The 25,195-nt window shown below is 42.7% G+C and overlaps 1 protein-coding gene and 2 non-coding genes across 3 annotated transcripts; 1 reads left to right on the forward strand and 2 right to left on the reverse strand.

The window, feature by feature from the left end:
• The first annotated feature begins 1,650 nt into the window (after positions 1-1,650).
• On the forward strand, positions 1,651-3,417 carry LOC123100207 (F-box protein PP2-B10). Its single transcript, XM_044522169.1, has 3 exons — positions 1,651-2,045; positions 2,130-2,248; positions 2,720-3,417. The coding sequence occupies exons 1-3, from the start codon at positions 1,770-1,772 to the stop codon at positions 3,120-3,122; spliced, it is 798 nt and encodes a 265-aa protein (XP_044378104.1). The 5' UTR covers positions 1,651-1,769; the 3' UTR covers positions 3,123-3,417.
• A 3,402-nt stretch (positions 3,418-6,819) lies between these two features.
• TRNAF-GAA (transfer RNA phenylalanine (anticodon GAA)) lies at positions 6,820-6,892 on the reverse strand. Its single transcript has one exon. It is a non-coding gene; the product is annotated as a tRNA-Phe (tRNA).
• Positions 6,893-13,634: 6,742 nt separating this feature from the next.
• TRNAF-GAA (transfer RNA phenylalanine (anticodon GAA)) lies at positions 13,635-13,707 on the reverse strand. The gene has a single exon. It is a non-coding gene; the product is annotated as a tRNA-Phe (tRNA).
• Between the last annotated feature and the right edge of the window lie 11,488 nt (positions 13,708-25,195).

Below are 25,195 nucleotides of genomic sequence, written 5' to 3' on the forward strand. Positions count from 1 at the left end.
ATCTCATCCGGGACTCCGAACGACTTTCGGGTTTCCGCATACATATATCTCTACAACCCTAGCGTCACCGAACCTTAAGTGTGTAGACCCTACGGGTTCGGGAGACATGCAGACATGACCGAGACGCCTCTCCGGTCAATAACCAACAGCGGGATCTGGATACCCATGTTGGCTCCCACATGTTCCACGATGATCTCATCGGATGAACCACGGTGTCGAGGATTCAATCAATCCCGTATACAATTCCCTTTGTCAATCGGTATGTTACTTGCCCGAGATTCGATCGTCGGTATCCCAATACCTTGTTCAATCTCGTTACCGGCAAGTCTCTTTACTCGTACCGCAATGCACGATCCCGTGACTAACGCCTTAGTCACATTGAGCTCATTATGATGATGCATTACCGAGTGGGCCCAGAGATACCTCTCCGTCACACGGAGTGACAAATCCCAGTCTCGATCCGTGCCAACCCAACAGACACTTTCGGAGATACCCGTAGTGCACCTTTATAGTCACCCAGTTACGTTGTGACGTTTGGCACACCCAAAGCACTCCTACGGTATCCGGGAGTTGCACGATCTCATGGTCTAAGGAAAAGATACTTGACATTGGAAAAGCTCTAGCAAACGAAACTACACGATCTTTTATGCTGTGCTTAGGATTGGGTCTTGTCCATCACATCATTCTCCTAATGATGTGATCCCGTTATCAATGACATCCAATGTCCATAGTCAGGAAACCATGACTATCTGTTGATCAACGAGCTAGTCAACTAGAGGCTTACTAGGGACACGTTGTGGTCTATGTATTCACACATGTATTACGATTTCCGGACAATACAATTATAGCATGAATAATAGACAATTATCATGAACAAAGAAATATAATAATAACCATTTATTATTGCCTCTAGGGCATATTTCCAACAGGCACATGGCGAGTAGTCGATTTAGTGCTTAGGCGGATGGCGGCGAAACGCCGGTGATTATATAATGTAACCGTGGAGGGCTCTCCCCCCTTTCTTCTTTAATACTCCCTCCGTTTCTAAATATAAGTCTTTGTAGAGATTTCACTATGAACCACATACGGATGTATATAGATGCATTTTAAGTGTAGATTCATTCATTTTGCTCTGTATGTAGTCCACCTAGTGAAATCTCTAGAAAGACTTATATTTAGGAACGGCGGGAGTATATGATACACACACTCGTGCGTATTCGAGAAAAAATAAAATTGTCACCACAAGTGTGGTAAAATTTGTCAAAAAATTAAGCCTATAACATGTGGCCATGTAGCTAAAAAAGTATGACTAAACACACAAGTGTGCCAATGAATCAAACACGGCTAAAATGTTGTGACACAACTAAAATTTGGTGTGACAACCTATACTGCAAACAAAACATGCCCTAAGTTTTTTTTTCTTCCGATGGCATGTAGTACAACAGTACAGGGTGGCCGCGACGACTATACAAATATGTAGCCGAATACCCGTATACTTCTCCGAATACCCGAAATACCTACGATGGATGGACTCAGCCCGGGCTGGCCTCGCAGTCGCAGGGCCCAGGTTCAGCTTCAAATTCAGTCAACTGAGTCTGCATCCACGTGTGATGTTGTCTGTAGTCTGTACCAAGGCGACTGGGCTCCACTTGTTCAAAATAAGTAACTTGCTTAGCTTGCTTCGCCCCGAATCAATCAATCAAATCAATTTCCTCCGAGTGTTTCGTCGCCAGATCGAACACAGCCAGGCCGCGGAGGCGGAGGAGCCGATGGAGCCCGGCCAGTGCGAGATCGCGCGCCTGCCGGAGGAGATCCTGTCGGCGGCGCTCTCCCGCACGTCGCCGCGCGACGCCTGCCGCGCCACCGCGGTCTCCCCGGCGTTCCGCGCCGCCGCCGACTCCGACGCCGTCTGGGCCTGCTTCCTGCCGCCGCCCGCCGCCCTCCCGCCGCTGGCCGACGGAGAGCTGCTTCCGCCGCCGCCGCGCGGGAAGAAGGACCTGTTCCTCCGCCTCTCCGGCAGCCCCGTCCTCCTCCCAGGCGGACTGGTATGTATATACACATACAACTAACCCCTGGAACAAATTTGGTTGACCGCTAGCCAATCAACTCAAAGTGGCGCCATGGTGCAGAGCATGTGGCTGGACAGGGCGAGCGGCGCCAAGTGCTACATGGTGCCGGCGAGGGACCTGTCCATCGCGTGGCGCGACACGCCGCGCTACTGGTCCTGGATCCATCTCACCGACTCGAGGTTTCTTGCCATCCTCCTTTGGTCTTTCCTTGCAGCTAGATTCTGTTGCAATCATTAATTTTGATAGTGCTTATAATTGCAAGTGGAAGTGCTAGGATGCAGGGTAGTAGATAGTATATGAAACTGCCACGAGGGCCAAAACCCAGAATATTCAGTAGCCATGAAAAAACTAGCAGCGAGTTCAGCAAAGTTTGCAATTTAATTTGCCCTGTTGAGTACTCCCTCCATTTCTAAATATAAGACTTTTATAGATTTCAATATGGACTAACATACGGATGTATATAGACATATTTCTGAGTGTAGATTCACTCATTTTACTCTATATGTAGTCTGTATTGGAATCTCTAAAAAGGCTATATTTAGGATCAGAGGAAGTATTTTGCAACGCGCGATGCTAGATGGTTTTCTGCAACTTATGATATTGTTTGGTTTTCATCTGGTTACGAATCTTAACCCTGCGTTTGACTCCAGGTTCCCTGAGAGTGCTCAACTCAGGTTCGTTTGCTGGTTGGAAATCCACGGCAAGATACACAGCAAGTTGCTATCCCGAGGCTCAGCTTACGCCACTTACATGGTGTACAAGTTGGACGACGAGTCCTACGGGCTGGATTGGCCGGCCGATGCATCAGTGAGCATTGGAGGCACCGACCTTGCCCGCAAGGTCTGCCTCCAACCTAACCCGCAAAGAAGCCATGCAGAGGATGTAGTGCTCCCTCGTGAAAGGGGTGATGGTTGGATGGAGCTGGAGCTAGGAGAGTTTGTCTGTGAGGGGGATGAAGATGGCGACGTTTCCTTCGGCCTGGCGGAGACGAAACGTTTGAACGGTAAGGGCGGTCTCATCATGCAGGGAATCGAGATAAGGCATAAGAATTAAATCGGACTAATTAAGGGAGGAGCTTCTGGGATTAAACCGATCGTATCCACGGTTTAATCCAGTATATAAAGAGAAACTAAGGCATCATATTTTCTTGCAATATGTGTTTTTACACTGCTGTCTTGGGTTTCATTCTATTTCTATTGATGGGACCGATGTATCATTTTGCTTGTTTCATCTTAAAAGAACAAACAGTTGATGAAGAGAGGAATATTACCCTCTTTGTGCAGTACATCGACCCCTCTTGAGGTTAATTAAGAGATCTGATCCATGTGCTATTATGGTTCGGCCAACACAGAAACCTGATCAAAGTGTGTTCTGCATTTTTAGGGTTGACAATGTACATCAGTACATGGCAGTAACAAAATGTGGATAATTTGACCGATTTCACAATCACAATCTTTGAATGCGTTAGTGATTCATGTGTAACCACGAAGTTCAAAGATGAAAAAATTGTTAAACTTTAAAATAAAAAATACTAAGATCTACTTATTGCTTTTTAACCACGAACGCCAGTGCATTGCCATGGGCCATGGATATATATTTTGCCGGTTGCATATAGGAGTATAAACATACTGCATGTATAAAAATGATAGCCCGTAACGTTCAAAGATTGTGATGTAAGTTGATAAAAAATCTAATAGAACGATGTGTACATAGAGAGCAAGGATCCAACTAATTAGCAGTTACTCCCTCCGTCCGAAAATACTTGTCATCAAAATGGATGAATAGAGATGTATCTAGAACTAAAATATGTCTAGATACATCCCATTTTATCCATTTTGATGACAAGTATTTTCGGACGGAGGGAGTACAAATTAAGATCTACTTATTGCTTATAAAGATATTTCCATGTAATGTGAGGAATGTTGTCTTTAGCTTCATTTGCATGGTAAAATGTGAGCGGCATTCCAATTTTCGTGAGCTATAAATTGTAGGCTACATACCGATCACTTTGGTTGGTATTTTCTCTAAAAATGACCTGTTAGGAAATTTATGTCACCGGATAGCAGCTTCTCTTTCTCCTTTTCTTTAAGAAAAAAAAACTTTGACCTTCTCTTGAGGAAGAAAAACAACCACTCCTCTCACTCACTCACATCACGGCGGCCTTCCCTCTCTCCTCACAACCAACCAGCAAGCGGGTGTCGCCGCATCTCATCTCCCCATCACGGTGTCGCCGCAACCATCTCTCCACAACACCTTCCCTCCATGACATGGCAAACCCCGCCCCTGGTCTGCCCACCGCCTCCCCTCGCCTCCACGGCGTCGCCCGCCCCTCCTCTCCCTGCCACGGCGCGCCCCACCTCCTCTCCTTGACAACCTCTCGCACTGTCGCCTCAGCACCGAGAAAGAAGGATGTGCGACGTGGATTTTGCATGTGCGTGGTAGAATAAATCGTGTGGAAATTTCGTTCCGGGGGGGGGGGGGGGGGGTAACGGGGGCATACAAATTCCGATGGATCAACGCTCGCCATGGGTAGGCTATATCTTTAGATTCTACATGCACAACAGGCGATATTGTATATATTTTTTATATAAAAGCACAATACATACTCATTAGTCTATTTGTTTATTTGGAAAGGTTTACAGATTCTTGGCGTGGGTGGAGAATATGCAGGTCCAATGGAAACCAAGCCTTACCTGCCACAATGTGGTTTGATCATTTCTTTCTTTCTTTCCCTTATGTTTTTGGAGGAAATTGTATAGAATAATAACCAATTAAGTCAGCTTTTGTGTGTATATAATTGCAAAGCCTTATAATAGTTAATTGGGATTTTGTGTGCACAAAAAGATAATTGTAAAGCATATGATTGGTGATTGAACACCCTTTTTTTGAAGTTTTAGCTTCCTGAAACAACTTTATATGGTATGCCAAATACTCCCTCTTTAAAGAAATATAGGAGCATTTAGATCACTATTTTAGTGATTTAAACGCTCTTGTATTTATTTATGGAGGGAGTAGATAATTAAAAAGCCAAGAAGTAGGATAGAATTAAACACCACTCTACACTCTGCTTTTCCTTTCCTTTTACTAAAAGACTCAACAAATATCTCCATGCTAGTGTTGATAATTGCTGAGATAGTGGGTCATAGAGTGATTTAGCGGTAAAAAATAGTCGACTATGTTGCCTGTGCATGGGGATTCTAAATGTTAAATGATATGTTAGACATGGTTGACGTTGAACTACTAGAACGTGTATGCCCTTTTGCAGTGCAAGAATAATTAACCATAAAAAGATGAAGTCTCCAGTTTATTTAGGTAAAGACAACAGGGGCGCAGGGTATCGGACCAAGAGGAGCGTTAACTCGTTTTGTAGAGGTTTCGATTTGCGAATCAGACTTGCTGGAACTGTATGTTCAGATTAGTCTAAAAGTTGTCAATGAATATTTGGAATATTCGAACAAGAGAAATTCTGATCTGTTGATCCTTTTTTATTATGGAATTCATGATCCATGTTTCTGAAAATGGATTCTGCAGATTAGTCTACATAATTATGTGCATTATAGAGTGAAGTGTGAATATACATGACTGAGCAAATTTTGGAACTTCCGCTAATTATGAAACAACTTCCAGTTCCGAAACATCTTCAAAGAGTGAAGTGTGTATTCGCAAAAAAAAAGGAGTGAAATGTGATTTTTTTTTTTGCGGGGGAACTGTGAATATCCATGACTAAGTAAAATGTTTCCGGAGACTCTCCGAAACACTGGAGAAATTTGAAACATGCCCCCGTATTTATTTAAATGGCAGCCTCCAAATCCTCTAAGCAAGGATTGACGGTCCATAAGTCCATTCTCTTCCAATTATGTGGATCCTTCGCATTTCGAAACAACAGAAGCACGATGATCTATCTGCAGTGCAGGATGCACTACTACATATCACTCCTGCACCCGTTCTAACTAAATTTGCAGAGGAAGCAAAAGGAAACTATCCGGATGGCAGACTGAAGACCGTCGAACAGACACAGGTCCTAGAGACACGGCCAGCAACAACTACTCCTACCTACCAGAAATGCTGCAGCCATACGCACCGCACTGTTGAGAATGCCGCGTTTGCCGATTCAGACTGCAGTTTATGGGGTCATCCGATCTCACAACCCTGACGTACCAAGCGCGCCGATGAGCAGGCCAAGGAGTTTAACCGCCACGCACGCCATGCTCAGAGCGAGACCCCGCTGCCTGCGCCGGGGACGGACGAGGACGGGGACGAGCTCGACGCGGGGCACCGCCACGGGCATCCACAGGTTATGTCCGTACCCGTTCGCGCGGGCTGCCGCCGGCAACGCAGCGCGCAAGCCTCGGGGGACGGCTTCAGCGTAACGCGGACGCTGTGGGGGACGGCGCCGTGGGTGCCACCACCGGCACGGCCGTCGCCGCGGGGGCCGGCCTTCTCCGTCCATGTGCCCTGATGCTCGACGATGGGTCGATGATGAGTGCGAAGTATGCCAGTTCCGGTGGGTTGACGCAGGAAACTGGCGGTTTGTTGAGAGGCCATCGCGAATGGATGTGTTTTGAGCGCTGTTTGGGACGGCAGTTGGAACTTGGAATGTTCGATATGGCGTCCGTCGGCCCTAGTTTAGCGCGTAGAAGGCCCAGCTTGTTGCTGTTCTGGGCTGGGCTGGGTTACTCCTACATGCAAAAAAAATGACTGTTTTTGAAAATAATAAAAAGGCTGGGCCGAGCGATGCAGAAAATATTTGTGCGGTGAGCGTGGATCGAACACGCGACCTTCAGATCTTCAGTCTGACGCTCTCCCAACTGAGCTATCCCCGCTAATGAAATAGAAGATTAATTAAGCTTACTTATTGTTTGCAGCAGTAGGCACCATCGCGACCAAACAAAGACCAAACGTTTCCAGTTCAGTCGTCAAGGACTCATTCAGTTTAGAACTCGGAATTCCTCAACTACTGGATCGACCTGCTGGTGACCGCGCATGTGTTTTGACTTTTGAGCACTGTTGGATCGGCAGGCTGCCGTCCAACGGTCAAATCCTTCTCTCTCTCTCCCTCCTTTTTTTTTGAAGAAACAACCGGCCAGCTTAGTTTTTCTTAGACAATCATGCGAAGCATTATTAATCCTCGTACCTGCTAGGGCTAAGTAGGCAGCTCTTCGTGAAGCCTTTGCATGCCAGAAGCCCAAACCCATGAAAAGAAAAAGGGAAAAGATGATCACCATGGAACACAAATGGACTATTCGTAGCATGCATAATTTATCCGACAATACTAAACACACAGGTTGTTTACAGTGTTTTTTACGGGCTGTTTCCGAACTAATCTTCTTCCCCATGAATTTCAGCGGGGGTACGCCCCTCACTTTATTTCTATCCAACCAAAACATGCCAGGTAAACCAGTTAGTTGATCCCATAAAAGACTGTTTGTGTGTGTAGCATTGCTCCAATTAATCTCTTTTTTTTCCTTTTCTGTTTCCTTACTTTTCTTTTTTCTATCTATCGGTTTTTCCTTTCTTCACGGGTTTCTTTGGTTTGTTAGTTCCCCTTTGTCTTTCAACGGTTTTCTCCTTTTATTCCTAGGTTTTATTGATTTTTTTTCTTTTCTTTATTATTTCTTAAGACTTCTTCTATTTTAATTAGTTATTTTTCTTTACTTTCCTATTTTCTATAATTTTCTTCTGTTTTCTCTGTTTCTTTGTTGGTTTGCAATGGCTTTATTTGTTTTTTCTTTGATTCTTTCTCGGTTTCACACTTTTGCATTGGTTTCCTTTGATTTTTTTTGGTTTCTTTTTTTCTGTTAATCTATGTTTCTCTTCGGTTTCCCTTTTGTTTCTTTCATGGTTTTTTATTTCGTTTCTCATTTCCAGTTTTTCCTTTTTCTTTCTTTCCTAGTTTTCAACCATTATTTTTTCTTTATTGGTTTTCACAGTTTTTTAATCTTTTTACATTTGTTTCTTTTCTTTATTTTTCATCCTCTTTTTTCTTTGGTTTCTTTTCTTTCTATTTTTGTGTTCATTGTATTTTTTGTTTCGTTTGTTTCTTTTTCGTTTTCATTCTACATTTTTTGAATACTTCAAAATCATTTTTCTAATACAAGTTTAACATTTTCTGATACATGTTCAACATTTTCATACACACTTTAATATTTTTTAAATTCTTAATTAACATTTTTCATGTACAAGGTTAAGCTTTTCTAATACATGGTCAACGTTTATCTGTACACGTTTTAAGATTTTTGCCTGCTTTGATAACATTTTTTAAATACAATATTAACATTTGTTATACATGGTCAACATTTTTTCCGTACACATTAATAAACATCAGATGCTTGATTAACATTTTTTTCAAATGCTTGCTTAATATTTTCTAAATAGAAGATAAGTTTTTCACTCACATTGTACACATATTTTGTCTATATGAGAGACATTTTCTTCACGCACATTGAACATACTTCAAATACAAGTTTAGGAGTTTTTCAATACATGGTCAACGTTTTTCTATACATATTTTTCAAATGCTTGAGTAACTTTAATCAAACAAGACAATTTTTTTTGAATACTTGGCCAATTTTTCTCTATACACATTTGTAACATTTTCCAAATACAAGTTTGACATTTTTTAATGCATTGTCTGCATTTTTTCTATACACATTTAGCATTTTTCAAATACTTGTTTAACATTTTTTAAATGCTTGATTATGCATAATTTATACAAATGGACTATTCGTAGCATGCATAATTTATCCGACAATACTAAACACACAGGTTGTTTACAGTGTTTTTTACGGGCTGTTTCCGAACTAATCTTCTTCCCCATGAATTTCAGCGGGGGTACGCCCCTCACTTTATTTCTATCCAACCAAAACATGCCAGGTAAACCAGTTAGTTGATCCCATAAAAGACTGTTTGTGTGTGTAGCATTGCTCCAATTAATCTTTTTTTTTCCTTTTCTGTTTCCTTACTTTTCTTTTTTCTATCTATCGGTTTTTCCTTTCTTCACGGGTTTCTTTGGTTTGTTAGTTCCCCTTTGTCTTTCAACGGTTTTCTCCTTTTATTCCTAGGTTTTATTGATTTTTTTCTTTTCTTTATTATTTCTTAAGACTTCTTCTATTTTAATTAGTTATTTTTCTTTACTTTCCTATTTTCTATAATTTTCTTCTGTTTTCTCTGTTTCTTTGTTGGTTTGCAATGGCTTTATTTGTTTTTTCTTTGATTCTTTCTCGGTTTCACACTTTTGCATTGGTTTCCTTTGATTTTTTTTGGTTTCTTTTTTTCTGTTAATCTATGTTTCTCTTCGGTTTCCCTTTTGTTTCTTTCATGGTTTTTTATTTCGTTTCTCATTTTCCAGTTTTTCCTTTTTCTTTCTTTCCTAGTTTTCAACCATTATTTTTTCTTTATTGGTTTTCACAGTTTTTTAATCTTTTACATTTGTTTCTTTTCTTTATTTTTCATCCTCTTTTTCTTTGGTTTCTTTTCTTTCTATTTTTGTGTTCATTGTATTTTTGTTTCGTTTGTTTCTTTTTCGTTTTCATTCTACATTTTTTGAATACTTCAAAATCATTTTTCTAATACAAGTTTAACATTTTCTGATACATGTTCAACATTTTCATACACACTTTAATATTTTTTAAATTCTTAATTAACATTTTTCATGTACAAGGTTAAGCTTTTCTAATACATGGTCAACGTTTATCTGTACACGTTTTAAGATTTTTGCCTGCTTTGATAACATTTTTTAAATACAATATTAACATTTGTTATACATGGTCAACATTTTTTCCGTACACATTAATAAACATCAGATGCTTGATTAACATTTTTTTCAAATGCTTGCTTAATATTTTCTAAATAGAAGATAAGTTTTTCACTCACATTGTACACATATTTTGTCTATATGAGAGACATTTTCTTCACACACATTGAACATACTTCAAATACAAGTTTAGGAGTTTTTCAATACATGGTCAACGTTTTTCTATACATATTTTCAAATGCTTGAGTAACTTTAATCAAACAAGACAATTTTTTTGAATACTTGGCCAATTTTTCTCTATACACATTTGTAACATTTTCCAAATACAAGTTTGACATTTTTTAATGCATTGTCTGCATTTTTTCTATACACATTTAGCATTTTTCAAATACTTGTTTAACATTTTTTAAATGCTTGATTATGCATAATTTATACAAATGGACTATTCGTAGCATGCATAATTTATCCGACAATACTAAACACACAGGTTGTTTACAGTGTTTTTTACGGGCTGTTTCCGAACTAATCTTCTTCCCCATGAATTTCAGCGGGGGTACGCCCCTCACTTTATTTCTATCCAACCAAAACATGCCAGGTAAACCAGTTAGTTGATCCCATAAAAGACTGTTTGTGTGTGTAGCATTGCTCCAATTAATCTCTTTTTTTTCCTTTTCTGTTTCCTTACTTTTCTTTTTTCTATCTATCGGTTTTTCCTTTCTTCACGGGTTTCTTTGGTTTGTTAGTTCCCCTTTGTCTTTCAACGGTTTTCTCCTTTTATTCCTAGGTTTTATTGATTTTTTTTCTTTTCTTTATTATTTCTTAAGACTTCTTCTATTTTAATTAGTTATTTTTCTTTACTTTCCTATTTTCTATAATTTTCTTCTGTTTTCTCTGTTTCTTTGTTGGTTTGCAATGGCTTTATTTGTTTTTTCTTTGATTCTTTCTCGGTTTCACACTTTTGCATTGGTTTCCTTTGATTTTTTTTGGTTTCTTTTTTTCTGTTAATCTATGTTTCTCTTCGGTTTCCCTTTTGTTTCTTTCATGGTTTTTTATTTCGTTTCTCATTTTCCAGTTTTTCCTTTTTCTTTCTTTCCTAGTTTTCAACCATTATTTTTTCTTTATTGGTTTTCACAGTTTTTTAATCTTTTTACATTTGTTTCTTTTCTTTATTTTTCATCCTCTTTTTTCTTTGGTTTCTTTTCTTTCTATTTTTGTGTTCATTGTATTTTTTGTTTCGTTTGTTTCTTTTTCGTTTTCATTCTACATTTTTTGAATACTTCAAAATCATTTTTCTAATACAAGTTTAACATTTTCTGATACATGTTCAACATTTTCATACACACTTTAATATTTTTTAAATTCTTAATTAACATTTTTCATGTACAAGGTTAAGCTTTTCTAATACATGGTCAACGTTTATCTGTACACGTTTTAAGATTTTTGCCTGCTTTGATAACATTTTTTAAATACAATATTAACATTTGTTATACATGGTCAACATTTTTTCCGTACACATTAATAAACATCAGATGCTTGATTAACATTTTTTTCAAATGCTTGCTTAATATTTTCTAAATAGAAGATAAGTTTTTCACTCACATTGTACACATATTTTGTCTATATGAGAGACATTTTCTTCACGCACATTGAACATACTTCAAATACAAGTTTAGGAGTTTTTCAATACATGGTCAACGTTTTTCTATACATATTTTTCAAATGCTTGAGTAACTTTAATCAAACAAGACAATTTTTTTTGAATACTTGGCCAATTTTTCTCTATACACATTTGTAACATTTTCCAAATACAAGTTTGACATTTTTTAATGCATTGTCTGCATTTTTTCTATACACATTTAGCATTTTTCAAATACTTGTTTAACATTTTTTAAATGCTTGATTATGCATAATTTATACAAATGGACTATTCGTAGCATGCATAATTTATCCGACAATACTAAACACACAGGTTGTTTACAGTGTTTTTTACGGGCTGTTTCCGAACTAATCTTCTTCCCCATGAATTTCAGCGGGGGTACGCCCCTCACTTTATTTCTATCCAACCAAAACATGCCAGGTAAACCAGTTAGTTGATCCCATAAAAGACTGTTTGTGTGTGTAGCATTGCTCCAATTAATCTTTTTTTTTTCCTTTTCTGTTTCCTTACTTTTCTTTTTTCTATCTATCGGTTTTTCCTTTCTTCACGGGTTTCTTTGGTTTGTTAGTTCCCCTTTGTCTTTCAACGGTTTTCTCCTTTTATTCCTAGGTTTTATTGATTTTTTTTCTTTTCTTTATTATTTCTTAAGACTTCTTCTATTTTAATTAGTTATTTTTCTTTACTTTCCTATTTTCTATAATTTTCTTCTGTTTTCTCTGTTTCTTTGTTGGTTTGCAATGGCTTTATTTGTTTTTTCTTTGATTCTTTCTCGGTTTCACACTTTTGCATTGGTTTCCTTTGATTTTTTTTGGTTTCTTTTTTTCTGTTAATCTATGTTTCTCTTCGGTTTCCCTTTTGTTTCTTTCATGGTTTTTTATTTCGTTTCTCATTTTCCAGTTTTTCCTTTTTCTTTCTTTCCTAGTTTTCAACCATTATTTTTTCTTTATTGGTTTTCACAGTTTTTTAATCTTTTTACATTTGTTTCTTTTCTTTATTTTTCATCCTCTTTTTTCTTTGGTTTCTTTTCTTTCTATTTTTGTGTTCATTGTATTTTTTGTTTCGTTTGTTTCTTTTTCGTTTTCATTCTACATTTTTTGAATACTTCAAAATCATTTTTCTAATACAAGTTTAACATTTTCTGATACATGTTCAACATTTTCATACACACTTTAATATTTTTTAAATTCTTAATTAACATTTTTCATGTACAAGGTTAAGCTTTTCTAATACATGGTCAACGTTTATCTGTACACGTTTTAAGATTTTTGCCTGCTTTGATAACATTTTTTAAATACAATATTAACATTTGTTATACATGGTCAACATTTTTTCCGTACACATTAATAAACATCAGATGCTTGATTAACATTTTTTTCAAATGCTTGCTTAATATTTTCTAAATAGAAGATAAGTTTTTCACTCACATTGTACACATATTTTGTCTATATGAGAGACATTTTCTTCACACACATTGAACATACTTCAAATACAAGTTTAGGAGTTTTTCAATACATGGTCAACGTTTTTCTATACATATTTTTCAAATGCTTGAGTAACTTTAATCAAACAAGACAATTTTTTTTGAATACTTGGCCAATTTTTCTCTATACACATTTGTAACATTTTCCAAATACAAGTTTGACATTTTTTAATGCATTGTCTGCATTTTTTCTATACACATTTAGCATTTTTCAAATACTTGTTTAACATTTTTTAAATGCTTGATTAACCATTTTAAATACATGATCAACTTTTTTCACACACATTTTATTTTTATATACATATTTTGTATACATGATAAACATGTTATGTACACACATTTAACATTTTCAAATGCTTAGTCAATAAAAATATTCAAATGCTTTATGAAAAGTGTTTTTTAATATATTTATGTAGACTTTTTCGGAGTATAAAGGAAAGTAAATAAAAGAAAACAAACGAAATCAGAAAAGGTGAGAAAAAACTAGAAAAACGAGGCCATGGACTTCTGCATGCCTGGGCCGTCCCATTTAGGGAGGCGTCTGACGCGAGAGCACGCTAGGTGTCGCTATGAGCAGGACATAGTGAAAATAATAAAACTCTGGGTTGGGCTGCGTTACAAAGGAAAAATAAAATTCTAAAAGTCTGGTAAAAGAGATTTCAAAAAACAAAATTGTGCGGTGAGCGTGGATCGAACACGCGACCTTCAGATCTTCAGTCTGACGCTCTCCCAATTGAGCTATCCCCGCTCCGTCTAAGTAGATCCTTAATATTCTCTGCTATCTCATAAGAGAGCAGGACGAGCTAACTCAGATGAAACGCTTCCTGTTTAGTAAAAAATTCCTACAGTTTGGAACTCTGAATTGAAGTCCGGGACCGACCTGCCTGCTGATGACAGCATCCGCCGACCGCTAAACTGGATATTCAGTTAGTGTTGATTTATTGGAGCAGGTCACTAGGTCCAAGTTCCAACTTTCAGCGCATCAAAGAAAACTCTTCCCACCTATGTAATCCGCTATAAGCTAGACTGACGTAGATGATTGATGCATCAAAGTCAACCACACAACGACGAATCTCGATATAAAAACATGTCACTTGTATCATACAGAACGCTCTACCCCGATATAAGTAGCATCATATGCCGGCCAATATCATCTTGTCTTCAGCGCAATCGTCTACCCTCTACCTACAGCCTACACCCTACATCCTACACACCCTGCGGAGAGATGGACAGGCGCTCTCTAACATAACGCCATTGCTTACGTACATAGTATCTCTCACCGGAGTAATACATAGCTTGGTTCTTGCTGCTTCCTCTTTGCACCATCTAATCTAGTTTAAGGATTTAAGCATGAACGCTTGATACGATAAGAACACGCTGGTAAAAGCAATCCTGTTCCCATCGATATTTCCGGCGAGTAGGTGGGCCCAACATCGAAGTCGATACAGCTAGGGTGTGCGCAAAACAAAAGCATGTTCACGTGAGGGGAACAAACGTGCAAGTTCACCATGCATCTTGCGGGAGAGTCGAGATCGTCGGGTCGCGGCCGGCTGAGCCCGTGCATGGAGGGAGGCTCAGGGAACGGCCGGAAGTCCAGGACGACGACACTCACAGTGGTCACGGCACGCTCTGTCCTCCGATCCCATGACTCATGGCTGCCCATCCATGCATCCATGATCGTTCCACCCTCCCTATACTTGGTAAGCACGGCCAGGTTGCCTGAGGCAGCGGACGACACCGGCCGGAGCCAGGCAGCGCATTGAAACGGAACAGGTGGGGGTGGGTGGGGCTGCATGGGCATTTACGGCCAGTTCCGATGGATCGGGTCGATCGATCGACCTGACGTGCGGGGACGGGGCATTCACTCCGAGCTGTCGCCTTTGACCGGCCGGGGTCCCTCGCAGGTGCATGTGCATGTGCATGCGATGGGCCCTGACGCGTGCGAACGGGGGGCGCGTGGGTTTTGGCGTGCGACAGGCCCCGTTTTGGCGTGTCGTAGGCGCCCGGTGTCGTGTCGTCGACCGCGAGCTCGCACAGTTCCGAGACGGTGTGCGCGCGCCGGCCGTGTGCATGCGTAGGATTCCTCTTCGGGAGATCGGCTGGACAGCAGGAGCTGTAGCTGTAGCTTGGGTCCGAAGTCTCTTCCCGCGTGCGGTGCGGAAACCCGGGCCACGGCGCGCCCAGGCTCGGCGACAGGCCCGCACGCATGCGGCGTCGCCCATTCCATCTCCAGGAGGCAGGGCAGGGCAGGGACCGGAGCCGTTCTGCGCGTCAGATGTGGCTTGGTCCCGTCATTCTTAACTCACGTTAGTCCCACCCCCGGACCTACACCGGCAGCGACTACCACTAGCAGTTTACTGCAATGTAGTGTACAGTAATTCATGTCGTCTCGATCGTAATCTCTGGTGGCCAGAAGCAAGGGTCTGCCTCCAGATTGGATCACCATTGGTTTACCCAAATCTGGAGGCAGACCTTCGGGGCCCAAGTGACCAGGCGGCTTGAGCTTGTCCGCGTGTGAACGATGGGCGCGCCGGAATTCCTCGCGTAGCCACAAATCCTGACTGCCTGGTGCTGACCGCTGAATGGTGATCGCATCACATGGTCGGACCATGCTACGCCTCAACGCAAGTCGTAGGACGCACACTGTAGGGTGGCCCACTTCCATCGACCTCGCTCTCTCCGCATGCATGCATGTCCACGTGACAAGCCGAGCGCGGCTGGGATACGCGTAGGAGAGTATCTAGCTAGCTGTGCACTGTGGAGTGGGTCCAGGGCGTGCTATTCCACTGGCGATGGCACACAGAATCCGGCGAAGCCGCGACTGCACCCCGGCACGCGCATTACGGACAAAACCGCCACGCTGGAGTCGCGGTGATCACGAGCGCGGGAACTCTTCCATTGCTACCTTTTGATTACCAGCAGTGCAATGCCCACGACAGAATTCAGCCGATTAACACACGACTCATAAATCCAGCCGGACATGCGCATGAATGAGCAGGCGAAAGTGCTTCACACACGACACTTTGATGGACGATGCTGAGACGATGGCTAATCCAACCGGCAGGGGCTGTTTGGCTTTGAGCTTGGATGGTGGGATATGACATGTCGTCTGTGTTTCGTCTAGTAATAGCATCTCCGTATAACGCCGATCCGCAAAACGTGTAGGCTAGTATCTAGCTAGTTGTGCACTGTGGAGTGGGTCCAGGTTGTGCTATTCCACTGGCGATGGCACACAGAATCCGGCAAAGCCGCGACTGCACCCCGGCACGCGCATTACGGACAAAAACCGCCACGCTGGAGTCGCGGTGATCACGAGCGCGGGAACTCTTCCATTGCTACCATTTTGATTAGGCCAACTCCACCGCGCTGCCCCGTCCTGTCCGCGCGCGTCCGTTTGGGACAAAAACGAATGAACAAGACGGCCAGCACGCGAAAGCAAAAATGGACTTTTGTCCGTTTTCTGTCCGCTTTTGACCCATCTCCGGCCCAAGTTTGCGTCGATTTTGGGGTGAAACGGACAGCGCGCGGACGGGCGGGACGCGCGCGCTTGTCCTCCCCCGGCCTGCGTGTCGGTGGCACAAAGCAACCCCCCACCCCCCGCGCCCCATTTGGCGTCATTTTCCCCCAAACCCTCCCACGTCCCTCCCGCCGCCCCTCCCTTCCCGTCCATGGCCGACGCCCAGCCGAATTCAGGCGGCCTGGCCGTCGACCCACCCGGAAAGGTGAAGAAGAAGGCGGCCAAGGCGCCAAGGAAGCCGCGGTCGGAGTGCACGCCGGAGGAGATCGCCAAGTTGGACGCGGAATCGGCGAAGAGGAGGAACCGAAGGGCGGTCGTCAAGGTCAATGCCGCCGAGCGCGATGCGAGGGAAGGCACGCGGCGCAAGGCCGAGGTCGACGAGAAGGAGGACATCGTCAACAAAGCGTACGCCCTCCTCATGCTTGGCATGCGCCGTCCGGCCGGTTTCCCTGCAGCGGCCATCGGCCCGGCGAGCACAGACTCGTCGGTCGCCCCGCCTCCGCACTGCCAGTCGCCGACGTCGCGGACCGCGCCTATGTTGCCCGGCTTTCCCCCGCTAAGGCACGACGCCCAGACCCGTTTCTCGGGGTCACCAGATGTTGGACGATCATCAACAATTGCCCTAAGTTTAAGGATCAATACCATGAACTTCAAAGGAAGAGAGGCAAGAAGATGGCCAAGTTCGCCGGAGGTGGAGATGGCGAGGCGTTGAAGAGGCCGAGGGGCAAGACCAACTCCAAGGTGAACGACATACGTGATGCCTCATCCATGGCCTTGCATGAGACTTTGCATGGCATGATGTCTCAAAAGGATATGAGGGACGAGAAGAACCGGCAAAGCAAGGACGAGCAAATGAAGCAATACCTAGAGCTTCAAAGGAAGAAGCTTGAGATGGAGGAGGCGGCCAAGAGGAGGAAGATCGACATGGAGGAGGCGTCCCGGCAAAGGCAGCTCGACATCGAGGCCGCCAATGTCTCGGCCAGGCAGGGGCAGCTCGACATCGAGGCCACCAATGCCGCAACCAAAGCAAAGGAGGTGGCCCTTGCGATCATGAGCGTGGACTGAGTGTTTGACAAAAAAAACTACCAGAATTGGGGCTTCCGTCCCACAGAACTACCACTTTTTTAAAAGTGGCTGATAACTACCAAAAAATTGGAATCGCGTGACTAAAAACTACCAAGTTGACCAATTGACCGTTTTAGAGCATTTAAACCCGTTTCTGACAGCAGTGGCACACATGTCAGGTGGACGCCAGCGGTAACGGCTAACGGCGCTCCGTCCCAGCCGTTAGAGTCGGCCGTCGCGGTCGCACCTGGTCGGACCAGGACTAAGCTGGCCGACCGGGCCGCTCGTCCCCACACTCCCTCACTCTCCCTCGAGCTCTTCTCCTAACCCTAGCCGGCGGCGTTCATGGCGGCGGTGGATGCAAACTCCGGCGCCGAATCGCTTGGAGGCATCCCCCCCGACGTGGTGGGAGGCGATGTTGCCGGCTTCTCGGAGGTTGATAACTGGCTAGGCAGCACAAGCTTCGTGGTTCCACAGCCTTCCCAACCGCAATCTTAGCCGTCCCAGATGTCGGTGAGGCCGCCTCCGGTTGTAGTACCGTCGACGAGAAGAAGCGTAGGTCGAGGCCGGTGCAAGCTTCCTCGTCCTGCTGGCGGAGCGAGGTATGGCATCTGATTTCTCATAATGTTTATGTAATTTTAGGTTAATTTTAGAAGCATGATATATAGGCTAGTTGCACACTTAGATTCATATTACAACCCTGTTAGTGCACAATGGTAAATTGAAATCTGTTAGCAACCTTAACATTGCGTTGTGTTTTCAGTGAATCCAAGCTGTCAGAGACCTGAAAAACAGTTTACTGTCAGAAATCTTAATATTGTCCAGGCCGTTTACTTATAACTATCTTAATCTATGTTGTAGTATTGATGATCCAAAGTGGGAAATTTGGTTTCATTTCCTAGCTAGAGAATATGTGGTTAGAAGAATTTACCAGTCAGACATATCATATATTACTCTGGTTTCTCTTATTGCGTCTGAGGGCTGTGGAGCTTATGATTATATGTACTATGTTGTTGATGAGGAGAAAGGAATAGAAGGTCTAGAGCATGTTGGTTGTGAAGATGATGTGCAGCAGATGTTGATCCAATTAGATAAGGAAAAGATTGTGAACATACGAGTTGTCAGAGCAGATGAGCCTTCTAATGAAGATGAAAATAGAGATAGTTATTTTGCTGAACATTGTATTAACACACAACAAAGTTGCACGATGCTGGTGAATGCAACCAAAGACAGAAAGGATGAGCTTAAGAACAACAATCTTCAGAGAGAAGCTGACCTTAACCATTTTGAAGGTGACACTGATGTGTCTGAATTTCTTTCTGATGAAGATGGCAACAATGTAGAATTACATACATGCTCCTCCTCTGAAGAAGAAGCTGCAAAACAAAATAGATCAATGGTCCAGAAGCTGAAGGCAGTGAGAAATCCTGGTCCAACAAGTAGATCACACCATGAGGTTGAGAAGAAGGAAAAACCAGACTGGTTTCCTGAAGCAGATGAATTTTGTTTTCCTGGTGATCCTGGAATTAGTGATGAAGAAGATGAGATTGAAGGAGCTTTCAAACTACCAAGTGGTAGGAAGAGAAGGTTGAAGAAGATGAAGGAAAGGGTATGGTTCAATGAAAAGCTTCCAGATCCACAAGAACAGTTTTGTAAGGGACTGTGCTTCACCAATGTTTATGTGTTCAGAGATGCACTTAGGGATTTTCACATCAGGACTTTGAGGAATTTCCAGTAACACAGAAATGCCCCTGATAGGATTATTGTTTGGTGCTCAGAGAGAGCACATGGATGTGATTTTTATATCTGTCCCTCTAAGATAGCTCATGAGCAAACTTTCTGCATCAAGAAGTGTGATATGCTGCACACTTGTGGAGCATGTGCAGAGAACACAAAGGTTACTACAAAGTGGTTGTCCAAATCAGTACAACAAGCATTGAGAGATGACATTAGAGCTCATGTGGATGCATTAATAAAAAAGACTAAGACTAAGTTTTCAGTTGATGTTTCAAGAAGTGTGGCATATAGGGCAAGGAGGAAGACTGTTGATGTGGTGCAAGGTGACCACAAGCAACAATACTTGAGACTGAGGGATTATCTTCAAGCTGTTCTTGACACAAACCCTGGGAGCAGATGTATTGTAACAACATTTGTTGACCCAGAAAATCCTGCACCCACTCCTAGATTCAAGTACATGTTCTATTGTCTGGCAGCATCAAAGGAAGGGTTTCTGAATGGTTGCAGACTATTTATAGGTAATTGTTGTTGAATTTACTGTTCTGAATTTTGGGTCATATTTGGCCTGTAGCTAACGTTTTACTGCATCCAGGGCTTGATGGGTGTTTCATCAAGTTAACCACTGGACAGCAAATTCTTGCTGCCACAGGAAGGGATGGCAACAACAACATCTACCCCATAGCTTTTGGTGTGGTTGACAAGGAAGATGGAGAAAGTTGGACTTGGTTTTTAACTCAGCTGAGATGTTGCATTGGTAGTGGTAACAAATTTGGAACATACACAATAATATCTGACAGGCAAAAGGTTAGCAAGTAAATCATTGATCATTGCTGCTATAGTATAGTACTTCATTGAATTATTTCAGTGTGTTCATGTGTGACCCTGTTTTCTGAATGTATATGGGTTACTTAAGGCAATAAATGAGGTGTTCCCTGATTCACCTCAAAGATTCTGTCTTAGGCACATATATGCAAACTTCCAAGTAGCTGGGTATAGAAGCAAAGAACTAGAGCAGTGTGTTGACCAGGCTAGCTACTCTTACACTAGGCATGGGCATGAATTAGGGATGGCAGCTCTGCAAGCACAGTCTGAGGATGCTTGGAAATGGCTTAAAAATATAGAGGCCTCTGCTTGGGCTAGGTATGCTATGGATCATACTTGCAAAACAGATCTAGTTGTGAACAACCTTAGTGAAGTCTTCAACAAGATGATACTTGATGTTAGATCAAACCAATAAGGACAATGTTTGAAGGGATTAGAACCAAGCAGATGATAAAGAGGCTGCAGACTAGGGAGAAGTTGCAGACATGCAGGTGGACAATCACACCAAATTACTCAGAGATTTTAGAAGAGAACAAAAAGTATGCCAAGCACTGCCAGGCTGACAGAGCTGGTGAGACAATTTGGCAAGTAACAAGCAAAGAAAACCAATATTTTGTGGACATGGAAACATGTACATGTGACTGCAAGAGATGGGACATGACAGGTTCTCCTTGCAGTCATGCCATATCTGCATTGACAAAGCAAAAGCTCCATCCTGAAGACTATGTTAATGAATTCTTCAAGAAGCCACTGTACCTGGAGGCATACAAAGCAATAATTTTCCCTGTCCCTGGTCCAGATTGCTGGCCTGATACAAACACTCCAGATATCCAGCCTCCTGTGTTCAAAGAAAAGGCAGGGAAAAAGCAGACAACAAGGAGGAAGGGTGAGTTTGAGGTTCCAGCTCCTAGAGACACTAGTAGGATGGGTACTATCACCTGTGGAAATTGTGGTTTGGAGGGACATAGGTATACAAATTGCAACAACACTCTAAGGCCTAGGCTTCAGATGAGGAAGACAGGACATCAGGTAATTTTTCTGAACCTGTTATAACAATTTTAGTTCCTCTAGACATACTTTTTCATCCAAAAATAATTTTTAAAAGAAATGTTATGTGTTACAAGCAGGAAAATAGGGCATTTTATGAAGACATAGCTGGTTCATCTAGAACAGTTCCTCTTGCAACTGCAAGAACCATAACAGTTCCTGCTGCAACTCCATCTGCATCTGCACCAGCCCCTTCTGCATCTGGCCCAGGCCCTTCTGCATCTGCACCAGGCCCTGCACCAAGAACTAAAAGAGGTAGGCCTGCAGGTAGAGGGAGGACTCATGGATTCACTGCTCCAAGAGCTGCAACCACTTCAGATAATCAAGTTGGGACCAAGAGGAAGAGAATGACAAGCTCCAAATTAAAAGGTTATTTCTATTGCAGTGGTAACTACTGAAGTGACAGGTAAGCTGAGATGAAACCTGCTCTGTGGTCAAGTTGTCTGAACCTATTCTGTGGTCTGAAACCTGTTTGGTACTTTATTTATTTGTCTGAACCTATTATGTGGTCTGAACCCTATTTGGCACTTTCTGAATTTTTCTGAACCTGTTCTGTGCTCTGAAACATGTTTGGCTATTTCTGAATTTGTCTGAACCTGTTCTGTGCTCTGAAACATGTTTGGCTATTTTTGAATTTGTCTGAACCTGTGAAAATGGGCCTTTGATTGGGCTTTGTTATTGGATCAAACTCCCGAAGCCTTCTGTGTTGTCTATAAGAAGGCGAACCCTTCTGTGTTGTCTATAAGAATCATGGCAGAACGCAACTCCAACGACGTGAGGCAGTTCAACGAGGTGTTCCCAGCTGGAACCAACATCACTGACGAGCTGATCATTTGGTGGGCTAGAGAGAGGGCAAACTTCCATCGATATCAAGTCACCAGGGCGAGGTGGAGTAGAATTCTTGATTCGGCGTGGTGAATCTATTCTCACTAATGCTTGCTATGGATTTCTCTCTTGAATAAATGTCAGCTTGTATGAATTCTTATCAATTTCTCTGAATGTATGTGAAGTTAACTGAATTTTCTTAATTTGTGCTCTGTAATCATTTGTGCGTGGTGGTTCATGGTAGTTAATGTAGGTCTAGAAGCATCCACACACAAGTAGTGGCCAGCCATGTCTTTAAAGACAACACCCAAAACGTGTAGTCTCCACTTCTCCTCTCTTTCTTTCTACTCGACCATTAGCCTATCCAACTTCCCATCCAAAAAACCACCTTCACGCCGGTGATGGCATTTGGAGAGGGTTGGCATAGGGCCCTACGGGAGCTGTGTGCCGGCGACGCCAAGAGGCTGGAGTATGCGCATGAGGTGAGTTCTTGGTTCAGCAGCCCTACCATGCTGCAGAACCAAGCGCTCGCCGTCAGGGCAGCCGCCATAGACGAGGAGAGGGAGCGCATGCCTGACCTCCATCGCCCCTTGATTGAAAACCTCATCTGGGCAATGGGTGAAGCTAGGGATTCGCCGGACCCTTTTCAGCGAGCCCGTTGGTATATGTACCAAGACCGCCTGAATCTGCGTCCGGTGGATCACCTAGCTGAACGCATATTGCCAGTGCTGCCCCTCATGAGGATGATGGAGATGCAGCCAGAGCAGGCGCTGCCGGAGCTGGAGCGGCCACCAGTGCAGGAGGAGGAAGCATGCTCATCTAGCAAGAAAAACAAGGCCAAAAAACAGAGCTTCCAAGGTCCTGTTCGTTGTTCAGAGCGTCTTCGCTTGCTGCGTTAGTACTGAGGATGCTGCAATGTAGATGATGATGCTGCAGTGTATGATCTACCTGTTTTAAGTTTAGCAACTTAGATCAATTGTATGTGATCCTGCGAAGTACTATGTTTTAAGTTAGCATGGTTGATCTATGTGAATGAAACCTGCTCTGAACTACCTCTGAATCTGAATTATTGTGCACTGCCTCTGAATCTGCACAAGTTTCTGTCAACTTTAAACAGCACAAGTTTCACCACGCAATAACTACAGCACAACTACCACCAAGTCTCACTGAATTCAACTTCTTTACTGCATCACTCCACCTCTCTTTACTACGTCTCCTCTTTCTTCAACTACTTAACATCAACCTCACTAGATCTCCGCAACTTCACCTCACTCGCCACTTCTCTCACAACCACATCCTCTCTGCACCCATGGCTGGTTCCTCCTCCACACCAGACCCATGGATCAACCCATTCCCCACTGGCAAGGGCTGGGTTGCCATGCTATTTGGTTCGGTGCGCGGTGACCAGGATCTATTCCTGGACTACATGAAGATAGCTACGAGATACAACAACGCGGATGGACTAGTAGATGCTGCTGACCTAGTCCAGAAGAAGGCGACGCCTCAAGAGAAGAAGTGCATGCAGCAGAGCTATGGAACTAAAGGTAAGGGTATCCTGCCCATCGACACTCTACTATGGGCAATGAGAGAGGCAGAGTCCTCCGATGATGGCCAGCGTAAGCGATGGGAAGCCCACCGCTATGTTGCTCCGACACAAGCTGCAACTGATGTAGCAGTGCAGGAAGAGGACGACGACGACTTGCAGATAGTTGCGCCACCTGCAGAGCAGGCTCGCCGCCGTCCCCCTCCCATCATCGTCATCGACGAAGACGATGAAGAGGAGGAAGTGCAGAAGTAGACAGATCCAAGGCAGATCAAGCAAATCATGCGTCGCTCTGCACGCTTAGAAAATCCTAAAGATGAGCAGTAGATCCAATGTTATTTATGTTGCCTAAGTGAACCTATCTCTGAAACCTGCTCTGAAATTAGTGTTAGCTAATTCAGTTTCGTCAGTGTTCACAAGTTCAGTATCGTCAGTTATGTTTATCTGAAACTTGATTTGCATGTATGTGCTATCTATGTTAGAGAGACTATGTGCTATCTATGTTACAGAGAATATGTGCTATCTATGTTACAGAGAATATGTGCTATCTCTGGTGTATCCAAGATCAGATAATTCTATGTGCTATCTATGTGCTATATATAGGTCAGTACTGGATGCAACAGATTACGAAAACAAATATAGAAATTTAACATCATCATGGACTATAGTTCATAAGCTAACTTACTATCCATACTTGGCATTACAACTTGGAGTTCATAGGCAATTAATATCTTAAAGCATTACAGATCACATGCAGTGCCATGGGCACCACAAAACAAATCCCCAAAATGATCTGAAACCAGGACAGTTCATAGGCAGTTCATATATAGTATTATAGCTAGCTAAGATGCATATTTGCATCAGATAACATAGCAAGGTCAATTATATATATAGGCCTCATATATACTTACCATCCAGAGCTGCCACTTCACTCCTCCGTCACAACTTCCTTGATCTTGTCCAGCTTTTCCTTGCACCCATGACCAACCTTCAGGACTTCAGCAATGACATTCTCCAGCTTCTTCTTCTCTTCTTTAAGGTGGTCTCTGTCCACCTCTATCTCCTTCATGGCCTTCCTTGTGTTTTGGATTATATCAGCTTGACTCTGAAGGATGCACCTCTGTTCTTTTTTGAGCTTAAGCTTCTCCATTTGAAGCTCAATCTTTGCCTGCTCCTCAAGTTGCTTCTTCTTCTCCTTCAGTTCATTGATTGCCTGGCTTGTGCAATCCATGTCATGAGATTTGATTCCATCCTGATAATCAAACAACTTGGACACATCATCCACCAGCTGGCTATACTGATTGGCCAGAGAATCAAGCTCCTTCTGTAGTTTTGCAACCTCTGTCCCATGAGCCTCATTATCCTGGGCTCTACCAAGGTTCTGCTCATGATACATATCCCAGAGCTTGGTTAAGCACCTTTGCATAATTACAGGCCAGGGGGCATCTACCCACTCTAGAACACCACAGTTCACACCATCCTGAAAATCAAATTATATTTGCAGTGAACACCACAGATAACAAGCAAATTCAGAATAACAAATCATAAACACATGTGCTATACATTGTACACTAGCTAGCTCTATACTCAAAATACAACACATCAATATGTTTCCAGTGCTCTCTGCTACAAGTACAATATCCAGACATACATAAGTTTTCACACTTAAGGAAAATTTAG

Source organism: Triticum aestivum, chromosome 4D (assembly GCF_018294505.1).
Source record: "Triticum aestivum cultivar Chinese Spring chromosome 4D, IWGSC CS RefSeq v2.1, whole genome shotgun sequence".
Taxonomy (NCBI): domain Eukaryota; kingdom Viridiplantae; phylum Streptophyta; class Magnoliopsida; order Poales; family Poaceae; genus Triticum; species Triticum aestivum.